This window comes from Enhydra lutris, unplaced genomic scaffold, assembly GCF_002288905.1.
Source record: "Enhydra lutris kenyoni isolate GAN:26980312 unplaced genomic scaffold, ASM228890v2 scaffoldscaffold64, whole genome shotgun sequence".
NCBI lineage: Eukaryota > Metazoa > Chordata > Mammalia > Carnivora > Mustelidae > Enhydra > Enhydra lutris.
Window position 1 is genome coordinate 4587105 of NW_019154148.1, and position 25770 is coordinate 4612874.

At 38.3% G+C, this 25770-nt stretch overlaps 1 protein-coding gene across 3 annotated transcripts in view; it reads right to left on the reverse strand.

Moving 5' to 3' along the window:
• Window positions 1–25770, reverse strand: part of LOC111158899 (COMM domain containing 10) — a 192908-nt gene that overhangs the window by 164784 nt on the left and 2354 nt on the right. For all 3 annotated transcript variants that reach the window (XM_022521216.1, XM_022521217.1, XM_022521218.1), the window contains exons 3-4: window positions 18625–18735; window positions 16412–16567 (exon numbers count right to left, since the gene is read on the reverse strand). In XM_022521216.1, coding sequence (XP_022376924.1) covers window positions 16412–16567; window positions 18625–18735 — 267 coding nt within the window. The remainder of the gene's footprint in view (window positions 1–16411; window positions 16568–18624; window positions 18736–25770) is intronic.

Consider the following 25770-nt stretch of genomic DNA (forward strand, 5'->3'; position numbering starts at 1 on the left):
AACAAAATCCATTCCAAGAAAAACTGATCATTTGGTCTTCAACAAAATGAAAAATGTTTGCTCTGCAATCGGCCCTATGAGAAGTCAAACTACAGACTAGTAGAAAACATTTGCAAACCACATATCTGAAAGGATAAGTCTCTAAAATATAAAAACAACTCTCAAAACTTAATAGTTTATTAAAAAAAAAAAAAGGAATCCAATTAGAAAATGTGCAAACAGCCTAGAGACATCTCCCTGAAGAGGATATACAGATGGCAAAATAAATACAAGAAAAAAATGTTCAACGTCATTAGTTATCCAAGAAATGCAAATTAAAGCCACAATGAGCCATCACTGCACACCTAACAAAACGATCACAATAAAAAACAGTGACAACTCCAAATGCTGGAAAGGATGCCGAGGAAGTAGATCCTTCATACACTGCTGATGAGAATGCAAATAATATAGCACTCTGGAAAACTGTTTGAGAGTTTCTTATGAAACTAACCATATAACTACCATACCACCAGGAAACTGCACTCGTGAGTATTTATGCTAGAGAAGTAATTACTTACGTTCATGCAAAAACCTAAACATAAATATCCATGGCAACTTCATTTTTAACCATAAAAGTGAAAACAACTCCTATCTTTCAAAAGCTAAGTACTTAATTAATCTGTTTTATATATATGCCAGGGAATACTACACAGCAATAAAAAGGAATGAACATTTAATACCTCTAACAACCAGAGGGGAGCTTGGGTGGTTCAAATGGTTAAGCATCTGACTCTTGATTTCAGCTCAGGTCATGATCTCAGGGTCTTGAGATCAAGCCCCGTGTTGGGTTCTGCACTCAGGGAGGAGTTCGCTTGTGATTCTCTCTCCCCACTCTCTTTCAATCCCTTCCTCCACCTCTCTCTCTCTCAACAAAACAAAGCAAACCTTCTAACAATCAGAATGAATACCCAAAGAATTATGGTAAATGGAAAAAAAAGTCAAGCCCAGAAGATTGCATACTATATGATTCCATTTATATTACACTTCTTGAAATCACAAAAACTATAGAAATACAGAAGAAATTAATGATTGCCTAAATGGTGTGGGGTGGGCATAAGAGAAAAGTGGGTATGGCCCTAAAAGGTAACCTGAGACCAAAGGAAAAAAGAAAAAAAAAAAAAAAAAGGTAACATGAGGGAACCTTGTGGTAATGAAAACATCCTGTATCTTGATTGTAGGAATGTTACTGTCCTGCTTGTGATGTTGCACTATATTTAAGCAAGTACACTAATATCAAGCAAGTTCACTGGGGTGAACTGGGTGAAGGGTACATGGGCTCTTTCTGTATTACTTCTTCCTACTGCATGTATATCTATCATTATCAAAAGGCTAGTTCACTTTAAAGAGGAACAGCATGGAGAAGAGGAGAAAGATGATTAATAAATGTACATAATTATGGAAATTCTGCTAAATTCACATTTACACCTCATTCTTAGGTACAATATTATGGCATTTAAAGAAAACCTACTGCTCTACGAGGTCTCTATAATTCTAAGTGGTTTTTCCATATTCTTTGTTTCCCAAAATTACATGGATAAAAATAAAGCATGAGATAAAGAACTTCTTCCACATCTTTTCACACAGGGTAAAAGGGAATTTCTCAATTCAATGTAATATGTTTAATAAGGTTAGCTTCTTTGAAGCACTTCTCATTATAAATATGTATCACCAAGAAAGCAATACCTGCTGGGAAAATCAATTTCTGAATATATAAAAGGTCCTATTCATGATCCTTCAGTAATAGCATGGGTATATGTATGTATATGCAATTAATCTTTATTTAAAATGACAGAGCCAGAGTAATTTCTACATTTGTCTAAAACAGAGAAGTTTCCACTTTTTCCATTATAATGTATGGAGATTTACCTCCCCAGGTAACAGAGGCCAAAGGACACAAAAATCCAAATTGACAGTACCAATTAAGGAGTACATTTCACTGGAAACATTCTATATACCAGTAAGAGTATACAGATTATTATCCCTCAGTTATTTACCTTCTTTGGAAAGAAAAATGCTAACAACTATGAAGAAGGTACTTATTATCAGCTCAAAAAGATTCATTAATCAAATTAGCAAAATGTTACACAGTCTACCATTTGGAGGCTCTCTAGGAAATTTCAAATTTTATTCCCCATTTTTAAGGTGGTTGTGGACAATTTACAATGCTGCATTCTTAAAACGTCTCCTATGGAACTTAGAATGAATTTGCAAGTAGAAAAACATTATAAATGGTGATTAAATTACAAAGTAATTTAACAGAAGAAATGCAAGTGGTTCCCTACTTTTGTCCTAACCAGAGGGAGAACCTAAAGCTCAAAACATAACAAAGTTAAGTCCTCTCATCTGATGGCTAATAACAATATTTTAGGATTAAGACAAATCTTCAATTTCCAGCATTTTATCTATGTGGTTTTCTTAAATATTATGTACATATTTAGCAGCCCAAACACAAGCATTCAATTTGAGAAAAAACTTGGTGCTTTCAGGATACTAATGATTCCATTAACTTTAAGAAACCTCCACTTCTTATCAAGAGAATCCGACTTTCATCCTGGTTTTCTATTCATTTTTAAATAGCAATGGCAAAATGATAAAAAGACAGCTTGTGCAAATGGAGAAAAACAAAAACAAAACATAGTTACCATTAACTGAGATGGAAAAAAAACTACAGTAATAGTTTCAAGAGGAAGATCCAAGGATCAGGTTATTTATTTTTTTAATGTTAAGTCTGAGATGCCTATCAGACATCCAATAAACTTATCAAGTAGGCAGGCCCAGGCTAGAGAAAAAAAATTTCATAAGCTAGCATTTAAACCCTGACAACTAGATGAAACGGCCAGGGAAGATGAAAGTGCCAGGGAAGCGAGTCCTGGCACTATGCAAAATTGTGCAAATGAGGAGAAAGTAGCAAACATGACTACAAAAGGCATCCAGAAAGAAGAAAAATCAGGAAGTATGGATCTGCCTTTTATACCATCTTAGGTTCTGGTGACAATCAAAAATGAATAATTTATAATCTCCGTCCTCAAAATTCCAAGTCTAGTGATGAAGACAAGTATGTACAAAAACAATTTTGATGTAACATGTCATCATGTATGTAGAAAATCCGAAGTAATCTACTAAAAAGCTCAGAAACTAGTGCATGATTTTAGGAAAGTTATGGCACACAACATTATTGTAAAAAATCAACAGTAATTCAAGATAACAGAAACACCTAGAAAATATTAAAAAACGCAATCCCATTTGTATAGCAACCAAAATCATGCTAATGCATAGTGTCATGGTCTGTTCCAGCTGCTATGACAAAATACAGCAGACTACATAGCTTAATAATAATAAATACTTCTCACAGTTCTGGAGGCTCCAACTCCAAGATCAGTGTGCCACCACCGTGGCTTGAGGGCTGCTGACTTCTCCGTGTTCTCAGATGGCAGAAGGAGGTAAAGCAGCTCTCTCTGGTTTCTTTTATAAGGGCATTAATCCCAAATAGTAGGGATCTGCCCCCATGAACTATCACCTCCCAAAGGCCCCACCTCCTAATATCATTGCCTTGAAGATTAAATTTCAACTTACAAGTTGTCAGAAGATACAAACATTCAGTCTACAGTACAGGGATACATTTTAACAAAATCTGTGTAAATCCTGGTCCCTGAAAAACTACAAAAGTTACTGGAATAAATTAAAGAAAGTACCAGTATATGGAGATATACCATGTTCATGAATTGAAAGTCTTAATATTGTTAAAATGTCAGCTCCACCAAAAGTGATCTACAGATTTAGGGCAATCCAACACAATTCCCAGCAGGCACTTTCTCTATAAATTAACAAGGTGATTCTAAAATTTAAATGGAATGGAAATGACCTAAAAGAGGCAAAGCAGTTTTCTCTCTCTCTTTTTTTTTTTAAATTTGGAAAAACTACACTACCTAACTTCAAGATTTATTATAAAGCCACGGCAATAAAGATAATGCACCATTGGCAAAAGAACAGAAATACAGACCTATCAATTGACTCTGACAAAGATGCCAAGGTAAATGATCCTGGAACAACTAGCTATCTCAACAGAAAGAAAACATACAGCAACCCCTTCCTAACAGCAACACAGAAATGAACTCAAAATGCATCACAGACCTAAATGTAAGTGCTGAAACCATCAAACTTCTAGAAAAAAAAACACAAAAGAACATCCTTGTCATCCTGGGATAGGCAAAGATATAAGATAGAACATTAAAAGCATTAATCATAAAAGAAAAAATTGTAAACTGGATTTCACCAAAATTAGAAATTCTGTTCTTCAAATGTCACCATTAAGAAAAAGGAAAGGCAAGCCACCGGGTGATAATATATTCACAATAAATACACCGACAAAGGACTTGTATCCAAACTGTATCAAGAATTCTTATCACTCAATAAGAGTAAGACAAAGAAATCTATACAAAAAAAAGGGGGGGGGGCAAAGATTTGAACAGATCATTCACAAAAGATACACAAATGGCCAAAAAACACATATAAAGATACTCAACATCTTTAATGTTCACGATCCTTACACCTATTAGAAGGACTAAAATTTAAAAGATTGGCAATACCAAGTGTTGACCAATATGTGAAAAAAAATGACAGGTTGGAATGTAAACTAGTAAAATTGGTTTGGAAAACTGTTTGGTTATTATAGCTGCCCAATCAATCCACCACTAAGTATTCTTCCAAGACAAATGAAAAGATATGTCCGGGGCCCCTGGGTGACTCAGTGGGTTAAGCGTCTGCCTTCAGCTCAGGTCATGATCTCAGGGTCCTGGGATTGAGCCCCACATGGTGGGGGCAGGGAGTGGTAGTGTCTGCTTCTCCCTCTCCCACTCCCCATGCTTATGTACTCTCTCTCTCAAATAAATAAATATCTTAAAAAGAAGAGATATGCCCATATAACAATGTAAACAGGAGTATTAACAGATTTATTCAAAACAGCCAAAAACCAGAAACAGCCCAAACATCAGTGGTTTCCTCAGGCCAGGGTTAGGGGAGAGAGGGATGTCCAACAGGCTTGAGGGAACTTTAGAAGGTGATGAAAATGCTCTGTGTTTTGATGACGGGAGTGATCTCCTGAGCGCACATGTTATCAAAATTCCTCAAACTGTACAATTTAAAAGGAAGCAGTTTACACTATGTAAATTATAATGTAGTAACATTATGTTTAAAAGATACGTATACTAAAGGTTGTGACCAAAGAATGTGTACATGCAACGGGAGCACACATCCAGCTGCCCATTCCCACCACTCTCTGTCATCCTCTAGTCATTGCAAGAACAGGGGACAATAAGCCTCAAGGACCAAACCGTACAACCACTTGCATCCTACAGAAAGAAGCCTCAGTTGTGACATCTCTAAGTACATGAAGACAATGCCAGGACCTCAGAGATGACTATTAGACAATATGACACAAATATGAGTATACAACCACTTATCATAAAGATGCAAATAAATGTCCTGAATTAATACTGGCGTTACCCTGCACCTGGGTAATGGCCCACCTTGACAAAACACACTGCATAAATCATACTGCAAAGAGTTACATGTTAGGTGATCTTCAGAAGACATCAAAAATCCAAAAGTGACTAAACCAAAGCCCTTCTTTAATGCTGATGCTACACCAAATCATAATAAGAGGTACAAATGCTTTATTACAAATATCGCAACTTAGGGATACCCCCTAACCTATATCCTTAAGTTCAGATGCCACTGAAGTCAACCTCGTCTCACTGCAAGGGTGGCATGGAACTTCGTTACATGCCTTGACTCACCAACATGGCCAGAATACCTAATTATGGTCTTCACATCCAAGCTGGAAAGTGATGAGGGAAATCATCAGTGAACCATCCTTCAAACTATTGGCCCCCACTGCCTAGAAAATGACAGCACAAGTTTGAGGACACTGAAATGTCATTCAACTAATGCTCTCACAATTGGCAACACTCTGAAAAAGTACATCAACTCAATTTAACAATCTTTGAGTACTATGCACATAATAAGACTAATTTTGCTAACAGTACAATTTCTGGCATTAGTATAATCTTTATTTAATTTGTTAATGGTTCTGGTTTTAGGCAATTATTTATAAAACAGAGAACACATTTCTGCTTCAAATAAGACTGATTAAGGGTCTCTTAGATCTAAAGCTATTTAAATTGATTGCTTGTAATACAGCTAATGACATCACCTTGTTTTCCTGGAGAATCTCCATTTCAAGCTAAAGCCATTCTTTCTCTATTTCCCCTTTGAAAATGGAAAAAATTTAAATGGTTGAGTCAAGGATTCCAGCAAAATTCAAGAGTCATGAAAAAAAAAAATGAACCACAAAAGGTTTCACAAAGTGAAAACACAAAAGAGTACTGGGAGGGGTGCCCAGCTGACTCAGTCAAAAGAGCGTACAACTCTTGATCTTGGGATCATGAGCTCAAGCCCCATGCTGGAGGTACAGATTACTTAAAATAAATAAATAAACTTAAAAAAAAAAAAAGAATACTGGGAAATAGGGGCTCCTGGGTGGCTCAGTCAGTTAAGTGTCTGACTCCCGGTTTCAGCTCAGGTCATGATCTCAGGGTCACGAGATCGAGCCCCATGACAGACTCCACACTCAGTGTGGAGTCTGCTTGAGATTCTCTCTCTTCTTCTACCTCTGCCCCTTCCCCACCCATGCTCTCCCATTCTCTAAATAAATCAGTAAATTCTTTAAAAAAAACAAACAAACTAGGAAATAAAAAAGGTATAATCCACAATCCCTTCTTGTTTGTTCTTTCTCCACCAATAAGTACAAATATCCTTCATTATAAGAAAACCTAATAAACTGCACTTGAAAAGAGCACAATTTGTAAAGCAGACATATTGTGCAATTACTCATTCAACAACTATTTATTAAGAACCCACTATCCTCCAAGGGCTATTTAAAGTAATGGAAATACAATAGTGAACAAATGCTCTTGCGGAGCTTAGGGTTCAGTAAGAGACAGAAAATTTAAAAAAATAAATAAAATATGTAACGTGCCAGATGGGAATGAATGTTATGTTAAAAAAAAAGTAAAGTAAGAAAGTACCATAGACCTGAGGGCCCTTTCCACTATGATGATCAGGGTAAGACTCAACGACAAATGTGACATTAGAACAAATAGCTGGAAAAGGGAACAGACCTCCAGGAGAAGAGCTTCTGAAGTAAAGAGACTGGATGTGACCAAAGTCAGGCAGGTGAAGGACGTTAAGAGGTGAAGGTCAATGAGATAAGGTAGCGAACTGAGGGGGTTATAGATCTTGAAGAACCTTAAAAGCAATCACAAGAAATTTAATTTCTATTGTAAAACTCATGGAAAGCCTTTGGTGGATTTGGAGCAAAGGAGGGATAGAATAAGATTTAGAATTTTAAAAAATCACTTTTAGAGTTCTTAATCTGATAATGGTAGGAAACCATTTATACCACATTACCCTCCTTACAAGTAAAAATTATAACAACTAGACAAAATATTTTATTTTTTTATTATTTTTTAGAGAGTGGGGGAGAGGCAGAGGGCCAGAGAGAGAGAATCCTGCTGCTCAGCACAGAGCCCCACGTGGGGCTTGATCTACAACCCTGATATCACGACCTGAGCCAAAATCAAGATCCAGACGCTTAACCAACTGGGCCACCCAGGCACCTCTAGACAAAATATCTTAAAAACAATGATTTGAAAGTATTGGAGGATGACTAAAAGCAGCTAGAAGTTAAGGGAATTCAACTCATTTATGACAAGAACCACACAAGGCGACAGATTGACATTTAAATGTGTTTCCCCAATCCATGAAGATGGGTTGCTCAAAGAGAAAGCCTCAGATTTCTCTGGACAGGTCAGCAAACCCATTCTGTGGTACTGACCCAAGAAAAATTAAAATACATATCCACAAAAAGACTTGTACATAAATGTTCACAACAGCCTTATTCACAATAGCCAGAAACTGGAAACAACCCAAAGGTCCATCAACAGGAATATGGATAAACAAACAGTGATATTTTTATAGGATGAACTACTACTCAGTGACAAAAAAATAAAATAATAAATAAATAAATAAAGGCTACAAGTAACATGAATGAATTCCAAACATTATGTTAGAAGATATGAGTCAGACACATTCGAGTCCATTTACACTGACTCCAAGAACAGACAAAGCCAATCTATGGTGACAGAAAGTGAGGGCAAGAATGGACGAATCAACACTGGGCATTTTCCAGATGATGGTAATTTTCCTTAATTTGTTATGGATAGTGATGAAATGGGTGTATATAATTTCTGAACTCATAAACCGGACTCTTAAAATCTGGGCATTTTACTACAGGTAAATTGTATTTCAATAAAAAGCAGTAACTAAGTCTAGCAGCTTTTAAACCTCACAAACATTTACTCAGTCAATCCCAGCACATGGGAAAAATACGCCTTTCACTTGATTCATAACATGCTAACAACTAAAGTAACAACAGGCAGAAATTCAGCTTGTATGTGGACTATAATTATAACAAAATACCTTTCCTATAAGTGCAGATGATAATGTTAAGTATTTAAACCGGGGTGGCTGGGTGGCTCAGTGGGTTAAAGCCTCTGCCTTCGGCTCAGGTCATGATCTCAGGGTCCTGGGATTGAGCCCTGCATCGGGCTCTCTGCTCAGTGGGGAGCCTGCTTCCTCCTCTCTCTCTCTGCCTACTTGTGATCTCTGTCTGTCAAATAAATAAATAAAATCTTAAAAAAAAAAAAAAAAGAAGTATTTAAACCTATAAGAAGTGTTCAAATACATGGTCCATACATTGTCTTTCAAGATTCAGCTTCATGAAGTATGCTTTTCCTGCCCTCTTTACATAAAGCTATTCATCCATCCATAGAAATGAAGTAATATGGATATTAAAGAAAATGCTAAGGCAAAATAATACAGTAAATTTTATAAATATCAAATCCAAATGCCTACTTTCTTATACTCTATATAAAAAAACATATTCAACAACACTTAACAATAAATTGGACTATAAAAGCTTAACGGGGATATATGTTGAGGACTGTCAGAGGAACTTTATGATCTTAGAAACATTAGCTACCCATTTTTAAATGGAGATTTCTCAAGAACCTGCAAGAAGATATGATGAGATTTCACTGGAGTGTACAATGAAATAAGTAAATATTGTGAATAAGTTTGCCATGTAATTGGTAAAGTTAAGAACACTCTTAATAGGAGAAATTCACGTTAAACCTACTTCGAGCAAATTTAAGTGTCAAATGTGTATTTTAAAACTCCCTAACAAACATATAAATGCATTTTTTAAAAAGGAGCAGGCTACTCGTGCTTAAAATATGTCTCACATCTATTTCTCATCATCACATCTGTTACAGAGGAGCAGAGTTAATTTGGAATGTAAAATTATTTGGGGAGGAAAATTATATCATTAAATAAAAATATTCCATAATATCACAGGACACAGAAAAAAATCACATAGCTAACACCTAGGTGTTACAGCTTAACGGCTTAGGAGTGTGAGTGTGATTACTTGTGTCAAATCCCAGCTCCTGGCACATTAAGATCTCAGAAAATAGACAAATTAAGTCAATAATATCTGAAATGTAAGTTTTTACATTTAGTAGAGGAGGAATACATTTAAGAGAACTCTAAACAGAATGTCAGAGGAGTAAAACTGAATACAGGATTTAAGTTCTGTCCAAAGGGAAATTCACAACTTAAATGTCATCACACAGGCATTATAACAAAAATGAAGAGAAAGCCGTCTTAGGAGGGTGCAGGCAATGCTGATTAGAGGGAAGAAAACAAAACGCAAATAAGTGGTGGCGACATTTCAGTCTCAAGTCTCCAAAAAGATTAAGATAAAGTACATTTTTTAAAAAAAGTGAGATGGGATAAAATTTTATAATCCCCTCAATCATATTGGGCAAAAAGCTGCCATTAAGATTAGTTTTCAATCAGCCTCCCACTTACTGGACCTAAACAGCAAAAGATGAAAAGGGGTGTTTTTAAAAATGAAATTAAAAATACACACCTAAGGTTTTTAACATATTACTTAATTGAATCTGACTCTTTGAATTTGGAATTATTACCCAGAAATGTCCCCATGCAAGAACTGCATAGGGATTTCAGGCAAGTGAGCCCCTAAATTACCCAAAACACAGTTGTTGTAAATACAGCTTTGGTTCATTACCTAGGAAGTCTCTGCCATATATTTCTGTTGGAATTTGAATGACGGGCTCTATTTTCACATACAGCCTAAATAGTTATCAGAGCCAAAAAGGAACAGAGCCCTTGAGCTGCTGAAGGCAGCATGACTAAAAAGGAACAGGCTTCAGAAACAGATCTGATTCTCCTGTCAGTTTCACCACAGACCAACTGGGGGGAGGTGGTAAAGTTATATATATTTGTTTTGTTTTGTTTTGTTTTTTTCTTATTTGTTTTATTTTTTTTTTATTTTATTTTTTTTAAAGATTTTATTTATTTGTCAGAGAGGGAGAGAGAGCGAGCACAGGCAGACAGAATGGCAGGCAGAGGCAGAGGGAGAAGCAGGCTCCCTGCCGAGCAAGGAGCCCGATGCGGGACTCGATCCCAGGACGCTGGGATCATGACCTGAGCCGAAGGCAGCTGCTTAACCAACTGAGCCACCCAGGCGTCCCTATTTTATTTATTTTTTTTTTTTTTACAAACCCTTGTGTCGAGGGCTGACTTTCAATAGATCGCAGTGAGGGAGCTGCTCTGCTACGTACGAAACCCTGATAAAGTTATATTTTATAAGGGTTTACTTTCTTCCTTTTCAAGGATATCATACATACACACAGAACTATGTAAACCACAATGGCACAGAAACATTGTGCCTGACATAGGAAAACTGTGGCAGCGAATACCTCGGTGGAAACACCGTATGATGGAGCCGGAGTGTGACGACTGTGTCAAATCTCAGCTCCGCCACCTGCTCAGATGCATGATCCTGAACCAGTTATTTAATCCTTCCAAGCCTCAATTTTAGTTTCAACACAAACTCTAACTATTAAAAGGTGTGACAAGATGCAAAGCACTTACTTAGTCGAGTATCTGGCCACAATAAACACAAGAAATGTTTGCTATGATCTTAGGAAAGAAGAACAAAGCTGGAGGTATCACACTTCCAGATTTCAAGATATACTGCAAAGCTGTGGTAACCAAAACAGTATGGTACTGGCAAAAAACCAGACACAGAGATCAACGGAACAGAACAGAGAGCACAGAAAGCAACCCACACTTGTATGGTCAATGAATCTATGACAAAGGAGGCAAGAACAGACAATGGGGAATAGACAGTGTCTTTGATACATGGCACCAAGCAAGCTGGACAGCGACACGGGAAAGAATGAAACTGGACCACTTTCTCAGACCGTACACAAAAATGCATTAAAGACCTCAGTGTGAAACATAAAATCAAAAAATTTCCGAAGGAATCATAGCCAGTAAATTTCTTTGACATCAGCCATAGCAACATTTTTTTTTTAGTTGTATTTCTTCAGGCAAGGGAAATAAATACAAAAATAAACTACTGGGTTCCCTGTCCAGCAGGGAGTCTGCTCCTCTCTCTCTCTCCCCCTCTGCCCCTAACCCTGCTCGTGCTCTCTCGCTCACTTGTTCTCTCTCTCAAAATAAAATAAATAAAATCTTCTAAAAAATTAACTAATTAATTAAATACTGGCAACAAGGCAGGATGTTTAGGCTTGCAAGTTCTACTTAACATAATATTAAAAGTCCTACTTAATGTAATAGGGCAAAAAAAAAAATAAAAAGCTGAACAAAACAAACAAAAGCTGAACAGACTGGAAAAGAAGAAATGAACTGTCTCTATTCATGGACAACATAACTATCTATAAAGAAAATCACAAGGAACCCACAAAAAAAAAAAAAACAGCTATAACTAATTAATGAGTTTATCAAGGTTACAGAATACAAGGTCAATATACAAAAATCATTGTGTTTCTACATACTAGCAATAAACAACTAAAAACCAGAATCTTAAAAATACTACCATTTACAACAACTCCAAAAACAAGAACTACTTAGGCACAAGTCTAACAAAGTATGTGCAGTATCTGTACGCTGAAAAATGAACAAAACTGATATAAAAAATTGAAGAGAACCTAAATACACGGAGAGTTATACTCAATATGGCTAAGAAGCCATTTTTCCCCAAAGTGATCTATACATTAAACATAATTTCCATCAAACTCCCAGCTGGATTTTTTTGTAGATCTAGAAAACTTGCTTTTCAAATTTATATGAAAAGTCAAAGAAACTAGAATATGCAAAACAATTATGAAAAAACCCAAAGTTAGCAGACTTACAGCTCCTGATGTGAAGGCTTACTACAAAGCTAGAGTAATTAAAGCAGTATGATATTGGCATAGACAAAGAGATCAATGGAACCAAACACAAAAGTCCAGAGAAAGACTAACACAAATACATCAAATGATTTTTGACAAAGAGGCCAAGGCAATTCAGAGACAAAAGGATGTTATCAATAAATTATACTGCATGTGTATAAATGAACATCTAAAATGAGCAACTATATGCAGAAAAAAGGAAATTTAATCTGCACCTTACACCAAATTAACTCAAAATGGATCTTATAATGTAAAACATAAACCTATAAAAAAGAAGAAAACAAAGAGAAAATCTTTTTGACACTGCATTAGGCTACAAATTCTTAGATACAAAACCAAAAGCAGGAGTGATAAAAGAAATTAATTGAGAAGTCAAACTTCATCAAAATTAAAAGACTTTATTCTGCAAAAGCCACTGCTAAGAAAATGAAAACCTATGGACAAGGAGAAAGTATCTCCAAACCCCGTTGGAGAAAGGAAACACGCCCCGAATATATAAAGAACTCAAAAACTCAACAGAAAGAAAACAAACACCCTCCCCACATTTTAACAACCTAGAACAAAAGCATTCCCATACATTCTGTGTGCTGGGATTTACACCTGAGACTGTCCTTTAAATTACTATCATGGAACTTCCTTATCTGTCATAGTGTGAAAATAACAAGCAAAAGATCTGAACAGACATTTTACCCATGAAGATATATGGAAACAAGCAAGCACATAAGAAGAACCCGAATTGCCAAGGAAATGATGAAAAAGAAAAACAAAGCTGGGGGGATCACATTGCCTGATTTCAAGCTCTATTACAAAGCTGTGATCACCAAGACAGCATGGTACTGGCACAAAAACAGACACACAGATCAACTGAACAGAATAGAGAGCCCAGAAATGGACCCTCAAATCTAGGGTCAACTCATCTTCAACAAAGCAGGAAAAAATAATCAATAGAAAAAAGACAATCTCTTCAAAACATGGTGCTGGGAAAATTGGACAGCCACATGCAGAAGAATGAAACTCGACCATTCTCCTACACCATACACAAAAATAAACTCAAAACGGACGAAAGACCTCAGTGTGAGACAAGAATCCATCAAAATCCTAGAGGAGAACACAGGCAGTAACCTCTTCAACATTAGCCACAGCAAGTTCTTTCAAGACACATCTCCAAAGGCAAGAGAAACAAAAGCGAAAATGAACTTTTGGGACTTCATCAAGATAAAAAGCCTCTGCACAGCAAAGGAAACAGCCAACAAAACAAAGAGGCAATCCACAGAATGGGAGAAGATAATTGCAAACGACACTATATACAAGGGACTGATATCCAAGACCTATAAAGAACTCCTCAAATTCAACATCCAAAAAACAAATAATCAAGTCAAACAATGGGCAGAAGACATGAACACTTCTCCAAAGAAGACATACAAATGGTTAACAGACACATGAAAAAATGTTCATCATCATTAGCCATCATGGAAATTCAAATCAAAACCACATGGAGATACCACCTTACACCAGTTAGAAAGGCAAAAACTGACAAGGCAAGAAAACAAATGTTGAAGAAGTTAGGGACAAAGGGGAACCTTCTTATACTGTCGGTAGGGATGCAAGTTGGTGCAGCCACTTTGGAAAACGGTGTAGAGGTTCCACAAAAAATTAAAAATAGAGCTTCCCTCTGACCCAGCAATTGTACTACTGGGTACTTACCCCAAAGATACAGATGTAGTGAAAAGAAGGGCCATATGCAACCCAATGTTCATAGCAGCAATGTTCATGACAGCCCAAGTGTGGAAGGAGCCTAGATGCCCTTCAACAGACAAATGGATAAAGAAGATGGGGTCCATATATACAACCATCAGAAAGGATGAATACCCAGCTTTTGCATCAACATGGATGAAACTGGAGGAGATTATGCTGAGTGAAGTAAGTCAAGCAGAGAAAGTCAATTACATGGTTTCACTTATCTGTGGAACATAAGGAATAGCATGGAGGACATTAGGAGAAGCAAGGGAAAAATGAAACGGGGGAATTGGAGGGGGAGATGAACCATAAGAGACTATGGACTCCAGGAAACAAACTAAGCGTTTTAGAAGGGAGGGGGTAGGGGGATGGCTTGGCCTGGTGATGGGCATTAAGGAGGGCATGGATGGCATGGAACACTGGGTATTATACACTAGCCATAAATCATGGAGCACTACCTCTAAAATTAATGATGTACTACATGGTGACTAACATAACATAATTAAGAAAAAAGATCATCCACATAATTTGTTACTAGGAAAATACAAATTAAAAACACAAAATACCACTACAAACCTTAGTAGAATAGCTTCGATAAAAGCAACTGCCAATACCAAGTAGTGATGGGTACAGGAACCCTCACAGAACACGGGGGAGAATATGCAGTAATACCAATCCTTCACAGATCCTTACAGGAAATCAGAGAGGAGGGAGAACGCTTTCCAGCTGGTTTTGCAACGCCATTTTTCCCTGATGCTGCTGAAGACATCACAAGGAAACCACAGACTGATCTCTTTTAAGAACACAGAAAAATTTTTAACAAAACATTAGCAAGCCAAATAGCAACATATAAAAAGGACGATACTCCATAGGCAAGTGAGACTGACCCCAGGAAGACAGAGTGGGATGTAAACCTGAAAATCAGTTATGTAATAGAACCTACTAGGAGAAAAAGGTCAAAATCTCTATGAGCCTCTTAACCTTCACTGAGTAAAGGTTACTGAAGAGCTCTGAAATGCTGCTGTTATTTTGTGTTTGCCCCAAAGCATTGACTTCGTTCACTAACTGGTGCTCAACAAATACTGAATATATTCTGCGAGGCACTAACACAGACACACAGAAACAAACTAATTCTGTGATTCAGTTAAAATGCTGGAAGTCTTACACTCGGGTACGCAATTAAAAAGAAAAAACAAGGGGCGCCTGGGTGGCTCAGTGGGTTAAAGCCTCTGCCTTTGGCTCAGGTCATGGTCTCAGGGTCCTGGGATGGAGCCCCACATCGGGCTCTCTTCTCGGCGGGGAGCCTGCTTCCCCCCACCCTCTCTGCCTGACTCTCTGACTACTTGTGATCTCTGTCAAATAAATTAAATCTTAAAAAAAAAAAAAAAAAGAAAGGAAAAGAAAAGAAAAAAGAAAAAATAACTCTGCCCCAGTACTCAGGGGGGAAAAAAAGGAGGACTGTCTCATTCTTTTTTTTTTTTAGATTTTTTATTTATTTATTTGAGAGAGAGGCAGTGAGAGAGAGCATGAGCGAGAAGGTCAGAGGGAGAAGCAGACTCCCCGTGCAGCTAGGAGCCTGATGCGGGACTCGATCCCGGGACTCCGGGATCATGACCTGAGCCGAAAGCAGTCGTCCAACCAACTGAGCCAGCCAGGCGTCCCATCATTCTTTTTTTTTTTTTTTTTTTTTTTAAGATTTTACTTATTTATTTGACAGAGGGAGACACAGAGAGAGAGGGAACACACGCAGGAGGAGTGGGAGAGGGAGACTGAGCGACCCAGGCATCCCCGACTGCCTCATTCCTATTCTGAAGTCACAGAGGCAAATTTTAAACTGGCAAGTAAAACTAAGTCACACTCTGGCAGCCAATGTGTCTGGGAATCATTTTATAGGAATACATACTGTATATACTCTTTCTTTTTCCTGATTATCTCTCTACAAAACATTACTACCTTTAAAACCCTTAAGGTACAATGATGTTTACATTCTATTTTTTTTTTTAAGATTTTAATTATTTATTTGACAGAGAGAGAGAGATCACAAGTAGGTGGGGAGACAGGCAAACAGAGAGGGGGAAGCGGGCTCCCTGCTGAGCAGAGAGCCGAATGCAGGGTTTGATCCCAGGACCCTGAGATCATGACCTGAGCCGAAGGCAGAGGCTTAACCCACTGAGCCACCCAGGCGCCCCAATGTTTGTCATTCTTATTGGTGTAGTAGGAGAGTCCTCTACCTTGTGGGGAGCAAGAATCCTCTGCCTGAATTTTTCAATGGTCTCTTGACCCACAGAAGACCAAGCACTGCCGAATGCCTCTGCTTTGTCCTGTGTGAGATGAATGGCCTCTAACTGCTGCTGCAAAGCCGCTGGCTTCACGTTGTGATACACCGCCTATGCAAGAGAAAAAAAAAAAAATCAAATATATCCCCAATATTCATACAGAGACCTCAGATTATAACCAAATACAAAATTATTTCTAAATGATTTAAATTAAAAGAATATTTTCTATTTTATTGTAGATCTTTTTCTTGTTTTACCAATAATAATATACACAACTAGAAGACGCAGGGTTGAAAGCCCTAAACTATTCAGGCTACACGTCTCCACTTTTGCCTCTGTTTTAAGTAATCCTAATACCACTTAACGCAAAAACTTCTCTGCTTTTAGCTGTGCAAATGGTACCCTAATTAAATTATCATTTCCTTATTTCACTTAACAATTTCAAAGAACTGTTTTAGGCTCAGTCGGTTAGGTATCTCCCTTGAGCTCAGGTCATGATCTCAGGGTCGTGGGATCGAGCCCCAAGCTGGGCTCCACATTCAGCAGGGAGTCTGCTTGCAATTCTCTCTCTCCCTCTGCTCGCCCTCCACCCCATTCATGCTCTCTCTCTCTCCCTCTCTCAAATTAATAAATCTTTAAAACAAACAAAAAACAAAGAAATGTACAACTAACAAAAATTTTTCCAAGAAGCACTTTCTCAAAACTACCTTCATCTATCAACTTCCTAGGTACTACATAATAAAATATTATAAACATTTCTAATAACAACTGTTCTATTTCTTAATATAATTCTGGAACAAATTTCTCTTAAACCCCATGTTTCTCTGCCCCACTTAATTATCCTTTACTACTAGTAAAAGCTCCCCAGTGTTAAGAACAGTAATAACCTTAGTATCTGTAATCTGTACAAGGCTGTATGAAGTAGATGCCTGGGAGCTTGTCTTCCTAAATAGTGTTTGTTCACTAGAAGGCTCATGAAACTACAGTACTATTTAAACTTTTTTTTTTTTTTTGAAGATTTTATTTATTTATTTGACAGAGAGAGAGATCACAAGTAGGTAGAGAGGGAGGCAGAGAGAGGGGGGGTAGCAGGCCTCCTGTTGAACAAAGAGCCCGATGTGGGGCTCGATCCCACGACCCTGAGATCATGACTTGAGCCGAAGACAGAGGCTTAACCCACTGAGCCACCCAGGTGCCCCTATACTTTAATTTCACAAATATTCCACCAAGTCAACCTTCAGGAATTTACGGAGACTCTAATTTAAGCCCGGCAATGTGCTTGGTTTATAGAAGACGAGCTAAAGATATGATAGGTCCCTCACAAATTCAAAAGCTAGAGAAGGCTGACACACAGGAAATGATGAAAGACTAATGATGTGCTCCACTCTGATGAGCCAAGGATAAAAGGAATCCGAAGTAGGGGACGATTGCCAAGTGTAAGGGTCATGGCAGCAGTGAGAAGAGATGGGACTTGAACAACAGCTTAGTGCGCTGAACACAGACAAAAGCAAGGGAAGCAAAATGGCAGCTCAGTAGGAAGAACTTGACAAAAGCCCTTTGACCTTTGACAACTACTTCTCTTCTAAATGTTTTATTTATCATCCTAGTTAAAGAAATCCCCCAAAATCATTGTTCTTAAATAAGAGATGTTTGTTTCTCCAAGTTATAACACCAAGTAACAATGAATAAAAATATTTTATACCTGTCTCAAGTCAATGAAGTCTTGAGTCATGCTGTCAAATACTTTACTTATGCTACCCAACATTCAGATTTTTGGAAGAATGCAATACTGTAGAAAAAACCCATACATTCAATTTTTTTTTAAAGATTTTATTTATTTATTTGACAGACAGAGATCACAAGCAGGGAGAGAGGCAGGCAGAGAGAGAGAGGAGGAAGCAGGCTCCCTGCTGAGCAAAAAGCCTGATTCGGGGCTCGATCCCAGGACCCTGGGATCATGACCTAAGCTGAAGACAGAGGCTTTAACCCACTGAGCCACACAGGTGCCCCCTCAATTTTTTCTTTTAATACATTGAAATTCTCAAGTAGAATACATCCACAGCTCCCATCTGTACACATTTTGAAGAAATAAAATGTTACAGCTACCAAAGCAGTACAAATCTGCAGCAAACAAACCATGGTTATGAAGTTTGGGGCACTTGGAATACCTGTTCTAAAATGAACGAGATTGTTTCAAGAACCAAGTGAAGATCTTGTTTCTCCAGAGAAAACGCAGCCTGAAGTTTTTCTTCTTCTTCTTCACTGAAACTTTTCTCAGCCTAGAACATAAAAAGCAAGCTATTAGCCCACATCAGGTATTCAAAACGTAAACACTTGACAGAAGAGTCCCTGAAGATTCACGTATTCATACATGGATGAGAAACTGAAAGAAAAAGTGAAAGAAACTAATGTGTTCATACATTTCAATATCTCAAAATCACAGTACAATCTGAGAGTTGGATCACGCCAAATCAAGCTCATTTTAAATTTAAAAAAAGAGGGCGCCTGGGTGGCTCAGTGGGTTAAGCCGCTGCCTTCGGCTCGGGTCATGATCTCAGGGTCCTGGGATCGAGTCCCGCGTCGGGCTCTCTGCTCAGCAGGGAGCCTGCTTCCCTTCCTCTCTCTCTGACTGCCTCTCTGCCTACTTGTGATCTCTGTCTGTCAAATAAAGAAATAAAATCTTTAAAAATAAATAAATAAATAAATAAATTTAAAAAAAGACATTAAGTTCTATGATTTACAGGAGATGGAAACTAATGGTAAATACCAAAAGAAATGGACATTTAGAAAAAATACTAGAAGGTAAAACCCCAAAATGTTAATAACAATTAATAGTAATCTCCATCTTCCTCATGCAAATATATTTACTGAGTATTTATTACGTGCTATTAAAGAAAGTTCATGTCCTCAAGTATACAATACTCTAGTTAGGATGGCACATAAAAACAAATATTCAAGTAATTTTCATTTTGAGGAGTTCTGCAAAAATGTGGGTTATGACAAGAGCATCTATAAAGCAGGAAGTTAAGTCTTTTTTAGAATTTTAATACATATTTTCCAAAATCTCTATGTTATGCATTAATTTTATAACCAATATATAAAAGATAAGTTAGCCACCTGAGTAGAACCTCTGCCTAGTGTCCTTTCTTTCATATCCAAAATAATCTCCTCGATCTAAACACACTGGTCTAGTAAGTATGAAAAATGTACACTACTAAAACAACTTTAAAATAAAAAGAACTACTTCATCCACACATACTAAAAACACCTTTCCCTGCAGCTGCCTCTCCCTAACAGCAACATGGAGAAATTTCAGAAGTTCCTCGAGTCCTTGACTGGACAGCTTGGATGAGGTACACTTACACGGCTATTGAACCGAAGCAGCACTGCAACTTGAAGTGAGCGTATTTTCAAAGGCCAGTCGCCAGAACTCCCAGCCCCTACTACCTGTTTTACAACTGAGAAAATCGTGAACCGAATTTGGCCAAAAGGCCCATCACTTATCTCAAAAGCAATATTCTGACTTAAAAGTTTCAGCATTTCTGTGACTACCATACATCTTCGTGAAATAATGACCTATAGTACCACACTTTATCAATATGCAGAATATAACAATGATATTACATATATATAACCACTGAACCACATGTTGCATTAAATTCAATGGATATTTATAGTTTAACGTCCAAGTTAGTCCACTGGATTCCTTTTACCATACATCAAGTAAGCTGCTTTGACAAAATAGTATTAGTGATTGAGCAGGTAGAAAAATAAACTTCAGTGTCCCCAATATGTATAAGGAAGGGAGGTTTTTAAAAACGATACACCACTGGGGCGCCTGGGTGGCTCAGTGGGTTAAAGCCTCTGCCTTCGGCTCAGGTTATGATCCCAGGGTCCTGGGATCGAGCCCCACATCGGGCTCTCTGCTCGGCGGGGAGCCTGCTTCCTCCTCTCTCTCTGCCTGCCTCTCTGCTGCTTGTGATCTCTGTCAAATAAATGAATAAAATCTTTAAAAAAAAAAAAAAAAAGATACACCAGGGCGCCTGGTGGCTCAGTGGGTTAAAGGCTCTGCCTTCGGCTCAGGTCATAATCTCAGGGTCCTGGGATCGAGTCCTGCATTGGGCTCTCTGCTTGGCAGGGAGCCTGCTTCTCCCTCTCTCTCTGCCTGCTTCTCTGACTACTTGTGATCTCTGTCAAATAAATAAATTAAATCTTAAAAAAAATAAATAAATAAAAATAAATTAAAGATACACACAAATAAAGAGAGAGAGAGAGAGAGGGAGAAGCAGGCTCCCTGCCAAGCAGAGAGCCCAATGCAGGACTTATATCAGGCGGGAGCCTGAGTCCCCTCTCTCCCTGCCTGCCTCTCTGCCTGCTTGTGATTTCTGTCTGTCAAATAAATAAATAAAATCTTAAAAAAAAAAAAAAGTACTACCTTGCATTCTTTTTTTTTTTTAAGAAAAAAAAAGTGTAGTTCCTGTGTTTTTGTGTACCTTCTTCACTTACCACTTTTATCAGAGATCGTTTTATCTCTGATAAAAGTGGTAAGTGAAGAAGGTACAAAAAACACAGGAACTGCACATTTCTAAGTGTATGCACTTGTGTATGCATATGTGTATTTACTAACACATGGAAAAAGATCTGCAATAGAAACCAAATTGGTGAAGGCTACCCCTGGGAAGGAGTGGTGGTTTTATGATACCTGAAAATTCTTTAGCACTCCTCCCTTCAAAAGATAGAGCCTAATTTCTTTCCCTTGAATGTGATCCAGGCTTAGTGAATTACTCCTAACAAAAAGAATATAGGGGCGCCTGGGTGGCTCAGTTGTTGAGCGTCAGCCTTCGGCTCAGGTCATGATCCTGGGTCCTGGGATCGACCCCAGCATCGGGCTCCCTGCTCAGTGGGGAACCTGCTTCTCCCTCTCCCACTTCCCCTGCTTGTGTTCCCTCTCTCACTGCGTCTCTCTCTGTCAAATAAATAAATTAAATCTTAAAAAAAAAAAAAAAAGAATACAGTAAAAGTGAAGCTATGTGGTACCCCAGGCGAGGTCATAAAAAGGACACACCTTCTTTTGGTCACTGGTTCTAGAAGAAGCCAACTTCCATGTCGAGAGGAAAGGCTTGTGTAGCAATAACTGAGGCCTCCCACCAGGTAGCCATAATGGAAAGAAATCCTCCAACGCCAGCCAAACCTTCAGTTACAGCAGCCCAAACAACATCCGACACACCCTCACCAGAACCCCGAGCCAGAATCACCCAGCCAAACCACCCTAAATTCCTGACCTACAGGGACTGTGAGTATAATAAATGTTGATTGTTATTTTAAGGTGCTAAGTTTTGGGGTAACTTGTAATTCAGCAATAGATAACTAATACAGGGGAGAATTAAGATGGATAGGAGGGCCAAAGTTAACCAAGGGGGCATTTCAGTTTGCCATACTACTTAAATTTCTTAAACAAAAACTTATTCAGAAACTACGTAATTTAAAACTTATTAAGATGCTTAAATTAAGCACTATGAGAATTTTGAACTAGAAGGGCACAAAAGAAGCAACTAAAAAAAAATCCCTTTTTCCAACTTTTTGGGGTTTTTTTTTTTTTTGAAGAATTCATTTTCTTAAAATGTGTGATGAGTAAACTAACCTCAGTTGAAATCAGATCACATTCTTTAGAAAAGGAGAGCTGTCTTCTACTCTATGAACATAGGATATTATCTAAATAATTATGAAAGTAGTTAGCTTTTAAAAACTCAGAGCATGGATTCAGAGACAGAGCAGCCTGCTGTCCAGAGCCCAAGCTCTGACTCACATTCAAAGTCATACATACACACAAAGACCTCCGAGAAAGAACACACGGTACTAATATTCTGGAAATACCATAATTGAAAGAGCATATATATTGTTCTTACCCAATACACCAATTTGTAAGAAGCCTTTCATCTTACAGTAACTACAAAATAAATATATTTGCAGAGATCAAGTACCCTTTACTTTTTGGTCCACATTGGCGGGGCAAATGCTCCTTCGCACAAGACTCTCCTACACACAAGACATGTAAAGGCACAGGCATTGAACGCCCGCAGCACCCTCCATATGTTGTAACAGCCCAGAAAAATTCTGAGGCATTTTCTATAGGCTGGGGTTCACATGTGTGATTGTCTTTTATTTAACATAATAAGAGATTTCATTGTGTCATAATGGGGAGAAAAGAGGTAAAGAAAAGTAAAAGAACTTTTATTTTAAACTTCTGAAAGCTATCTTTCTGAAATGTACAGTACCCATTCTAGACTTTTATAAACTAAGTATATCAGATTAAACTCATTTCTTATGATGACTCAGGTCACAATTATGAGCATCAGAATTCTGAGGTACAGTATCATAAAAAACTTTTAAGAGACATTGGAAATTTTTCACTTCAGGAAAAAAATCCTCAGATTTCTGGGCATTTCAGTGTCTTGAGTCTAATTTGCATAATTCTCCCACTTCCTTCTATGATCAGCCATCAATTCTTGAAACCGCCCCCATGCCCATCACTGGCGCTTCTTCATCCCCCGGTTGGCTGGGTCTAGTCTGCCATGGCCAGGAATTCAGCGAGCCGATCTCTCAGAATGAGACACACAGCACAGTTAGATCAACAGGCTTTGTGTATGACCTACGAGTCTCTCTAGCGGAGCAAAGTACAGGAGTCTTTCTAATTGCAGGAGTTATGAAAGCCATTTTTTTTTTTTTTAAACTCAGAGGCCATAAATTGTTATCTCTGAGTCCTCAGCTATGGAAGTTACTCTGACTTCTGTCAGTGTTCTCCAGTGCAGACTCTATTAGCATGCTGGACAGGGCAATTTGGGCAAGACCGTTCTGCACACTGCAAGACATTTAGTTCCTGGGCATTAAGTGCCAATAGCACCCTCCACACGTTGTAAAAACAAACAAACAAACAAACAGAAAAACTAAAACACTCCAAAACTTCCCAAGTGTTTCTATATGCTAGGACAAGCCAAGAAGATGATCAGTTCAGAGACGACTTCCCGACCCAAGTTTGGACACACCCATATTCTATATCTCAGCTTACTTTTCCTATGTTTATTCTAATTAGGGAATTCAAGGAACCAGTCTGGACAAAAACAGGTATCCTCTGCCCGCAAGCAAATCAAAGTGTCAAGCTGATAACATTTAGAACAGCAACCCAATCTCTAAAACTCTTCAGGATCTACCCATGCCAGGTTTCACTGTTTGAAGGGCTCACCTTGTCTCAAGGCAAACGTCCACTTAACAGACCAAGAGTACATAAAAGAAAGCTGGCATATCCTGACCGTCAATGCAAACTTTATTCGATAAGAACTCTTATCACAAGAGGAGCCCCTCTAAGAAGAACATGCCCTGAAACTGCCCAGGAAAAAAAAATTTGCACCTTTCCTGACTTTCTTTCTTAGCAGGCGAATTATCAGCTACGTATGTTTTTGTTCTCAGTTGCTTCAGCTGCCAACAACCTCACCTTCTTGCGTCCACTCCCCCACCACCGACAGCATAGCATTCAAACACCTCTGTGGAATTCTCTGGCCACCCACTTACTCTAAGATGGACACTAACTTACTTAGAACTCGACACGACTGAGAGGGTCAAAGACAAACTACTCACAGTTTTCCTGCCAATGTCCCAGCCTCCCTTGCTATAGAGAACAAAGATGTATCTAAGAGTTTTTTGTCCCATGTTTTCAGTAAGTGTAAGAAGGCAGCCACCAGCTCAGGAAATCAAAGCAGACCTTCTATATTGATTGCCTACATCATTTACTTTTAGACTAATTTATATACTGTACTGCGCGCTTTTCCCGAGGTGTACTGTAAGGGGTTAAAGGAATGGATTCTGGAACCAGGCTGCTTACTCACAAACTGTGTGACCTTGGGAAAATTATTTACCTAGTCTCTATCTCAGTTTCTCTGTGAATAAAATAAGGAGAACAATAGTACCTACTTCCTAAAGTTGCTATAAGGATCAGATGAACTAATAACACAGAGCCATTAGAGCAATAGCAGAGAGAGTGATGTAACTGTGAATCACAAAACCACAGAATGCGGCTGCTCTTAGATTGTTGTGGTGATTCCTCCTGTCTCTCCATCTCTATCAGAGACTTCTTATAGCCAGGAATTTAGAGGGCCTGCACGGGTTTTGTGTTTCCTGTGCAAGGCAAAGAATGAACTCCAAGAACGGCTCTTGGGCACCAACTGCATCGGCACCAAGGTATTAGGTACGGAAAATGTAAAGATGATTAAGAGATGATACTCAAGGTATTCAAGGTCAGCAAAAGACCCTGCACCCTAAAACAACTACTATGCAGTACTGAAATGAGGTGCCCATGAAGCGAGTGTTTTAGAAGCACAGAACAAACTGCTGAGAGCAAGACGGCCAAATCCTTGACCTAGTTTTTTCACAACAGAAGGGAAGAAAGACATTTCAGATAAGGGAAAGAGTATATGCACAGACATAGAGTTGGAAAAGTTCGCAGTATGTTCTCGTAAAAGAGTACAGCCCAGTGTGACTGGAGCACTTGCAAACTGGGAATAATACGTATTGTGGCCATTATTATACTGTCATTATAAGGTGATTTTAATACGATACAATGTGAAAGATTTTGAACTTTTTCCCATGGGGCAATGGGAAGTCACGATGTCTTTAAACACTGTACAGATATGATCAATTGGTTGTTTTTTTTTTTTTTCATTTTTTGTTTCTTAGGGGAAAAAAATATTTGGAGAGATGAATGGACTAGCATTATGAAGCAGCGATAGGAGGGAGAAGACTTCCGGCAGAGATACCAGTTTGAAGGCAGTTACTGCGGTCTACGGCAGGGGTGTTAAGGATCTGAACTAGGACTATGAAGAAAACCTGGATTTGAGAGACACGTCAGAGGAAGAAAGGGCTCAGAAGGGGGCTGGCTCCCAGGAAAAAGAAGAGGAAAGGGTCCAGGTTCTCCGGGTATGGTAAAGAAGTGCTAAGTCACTATGTTGTACACCTGAAACTAGTATTACACTGTACTAACTGGAATTTAAATAAAAACCAAAAAAAAGTCCAGGTTCTCATTTAATGGTGGTACCTGACACCACCAGGCAGAGCAGTTACTAGTTACTAGGTGCACCATAAACATTTTTTTTTATTTTTTATAAACATATATTTTTATCCCCAGGGGTACAGGTCTGTGAATCGCCAGGTTTACACACTTCACAGCACTCACCACAGCACATACCCTCCCCAATGTCCATAACCCCACCTCCCTCTCCCAATCCCCCTCCCCCCATCAACCCTCAGTTTGTTTTGTGAGATTA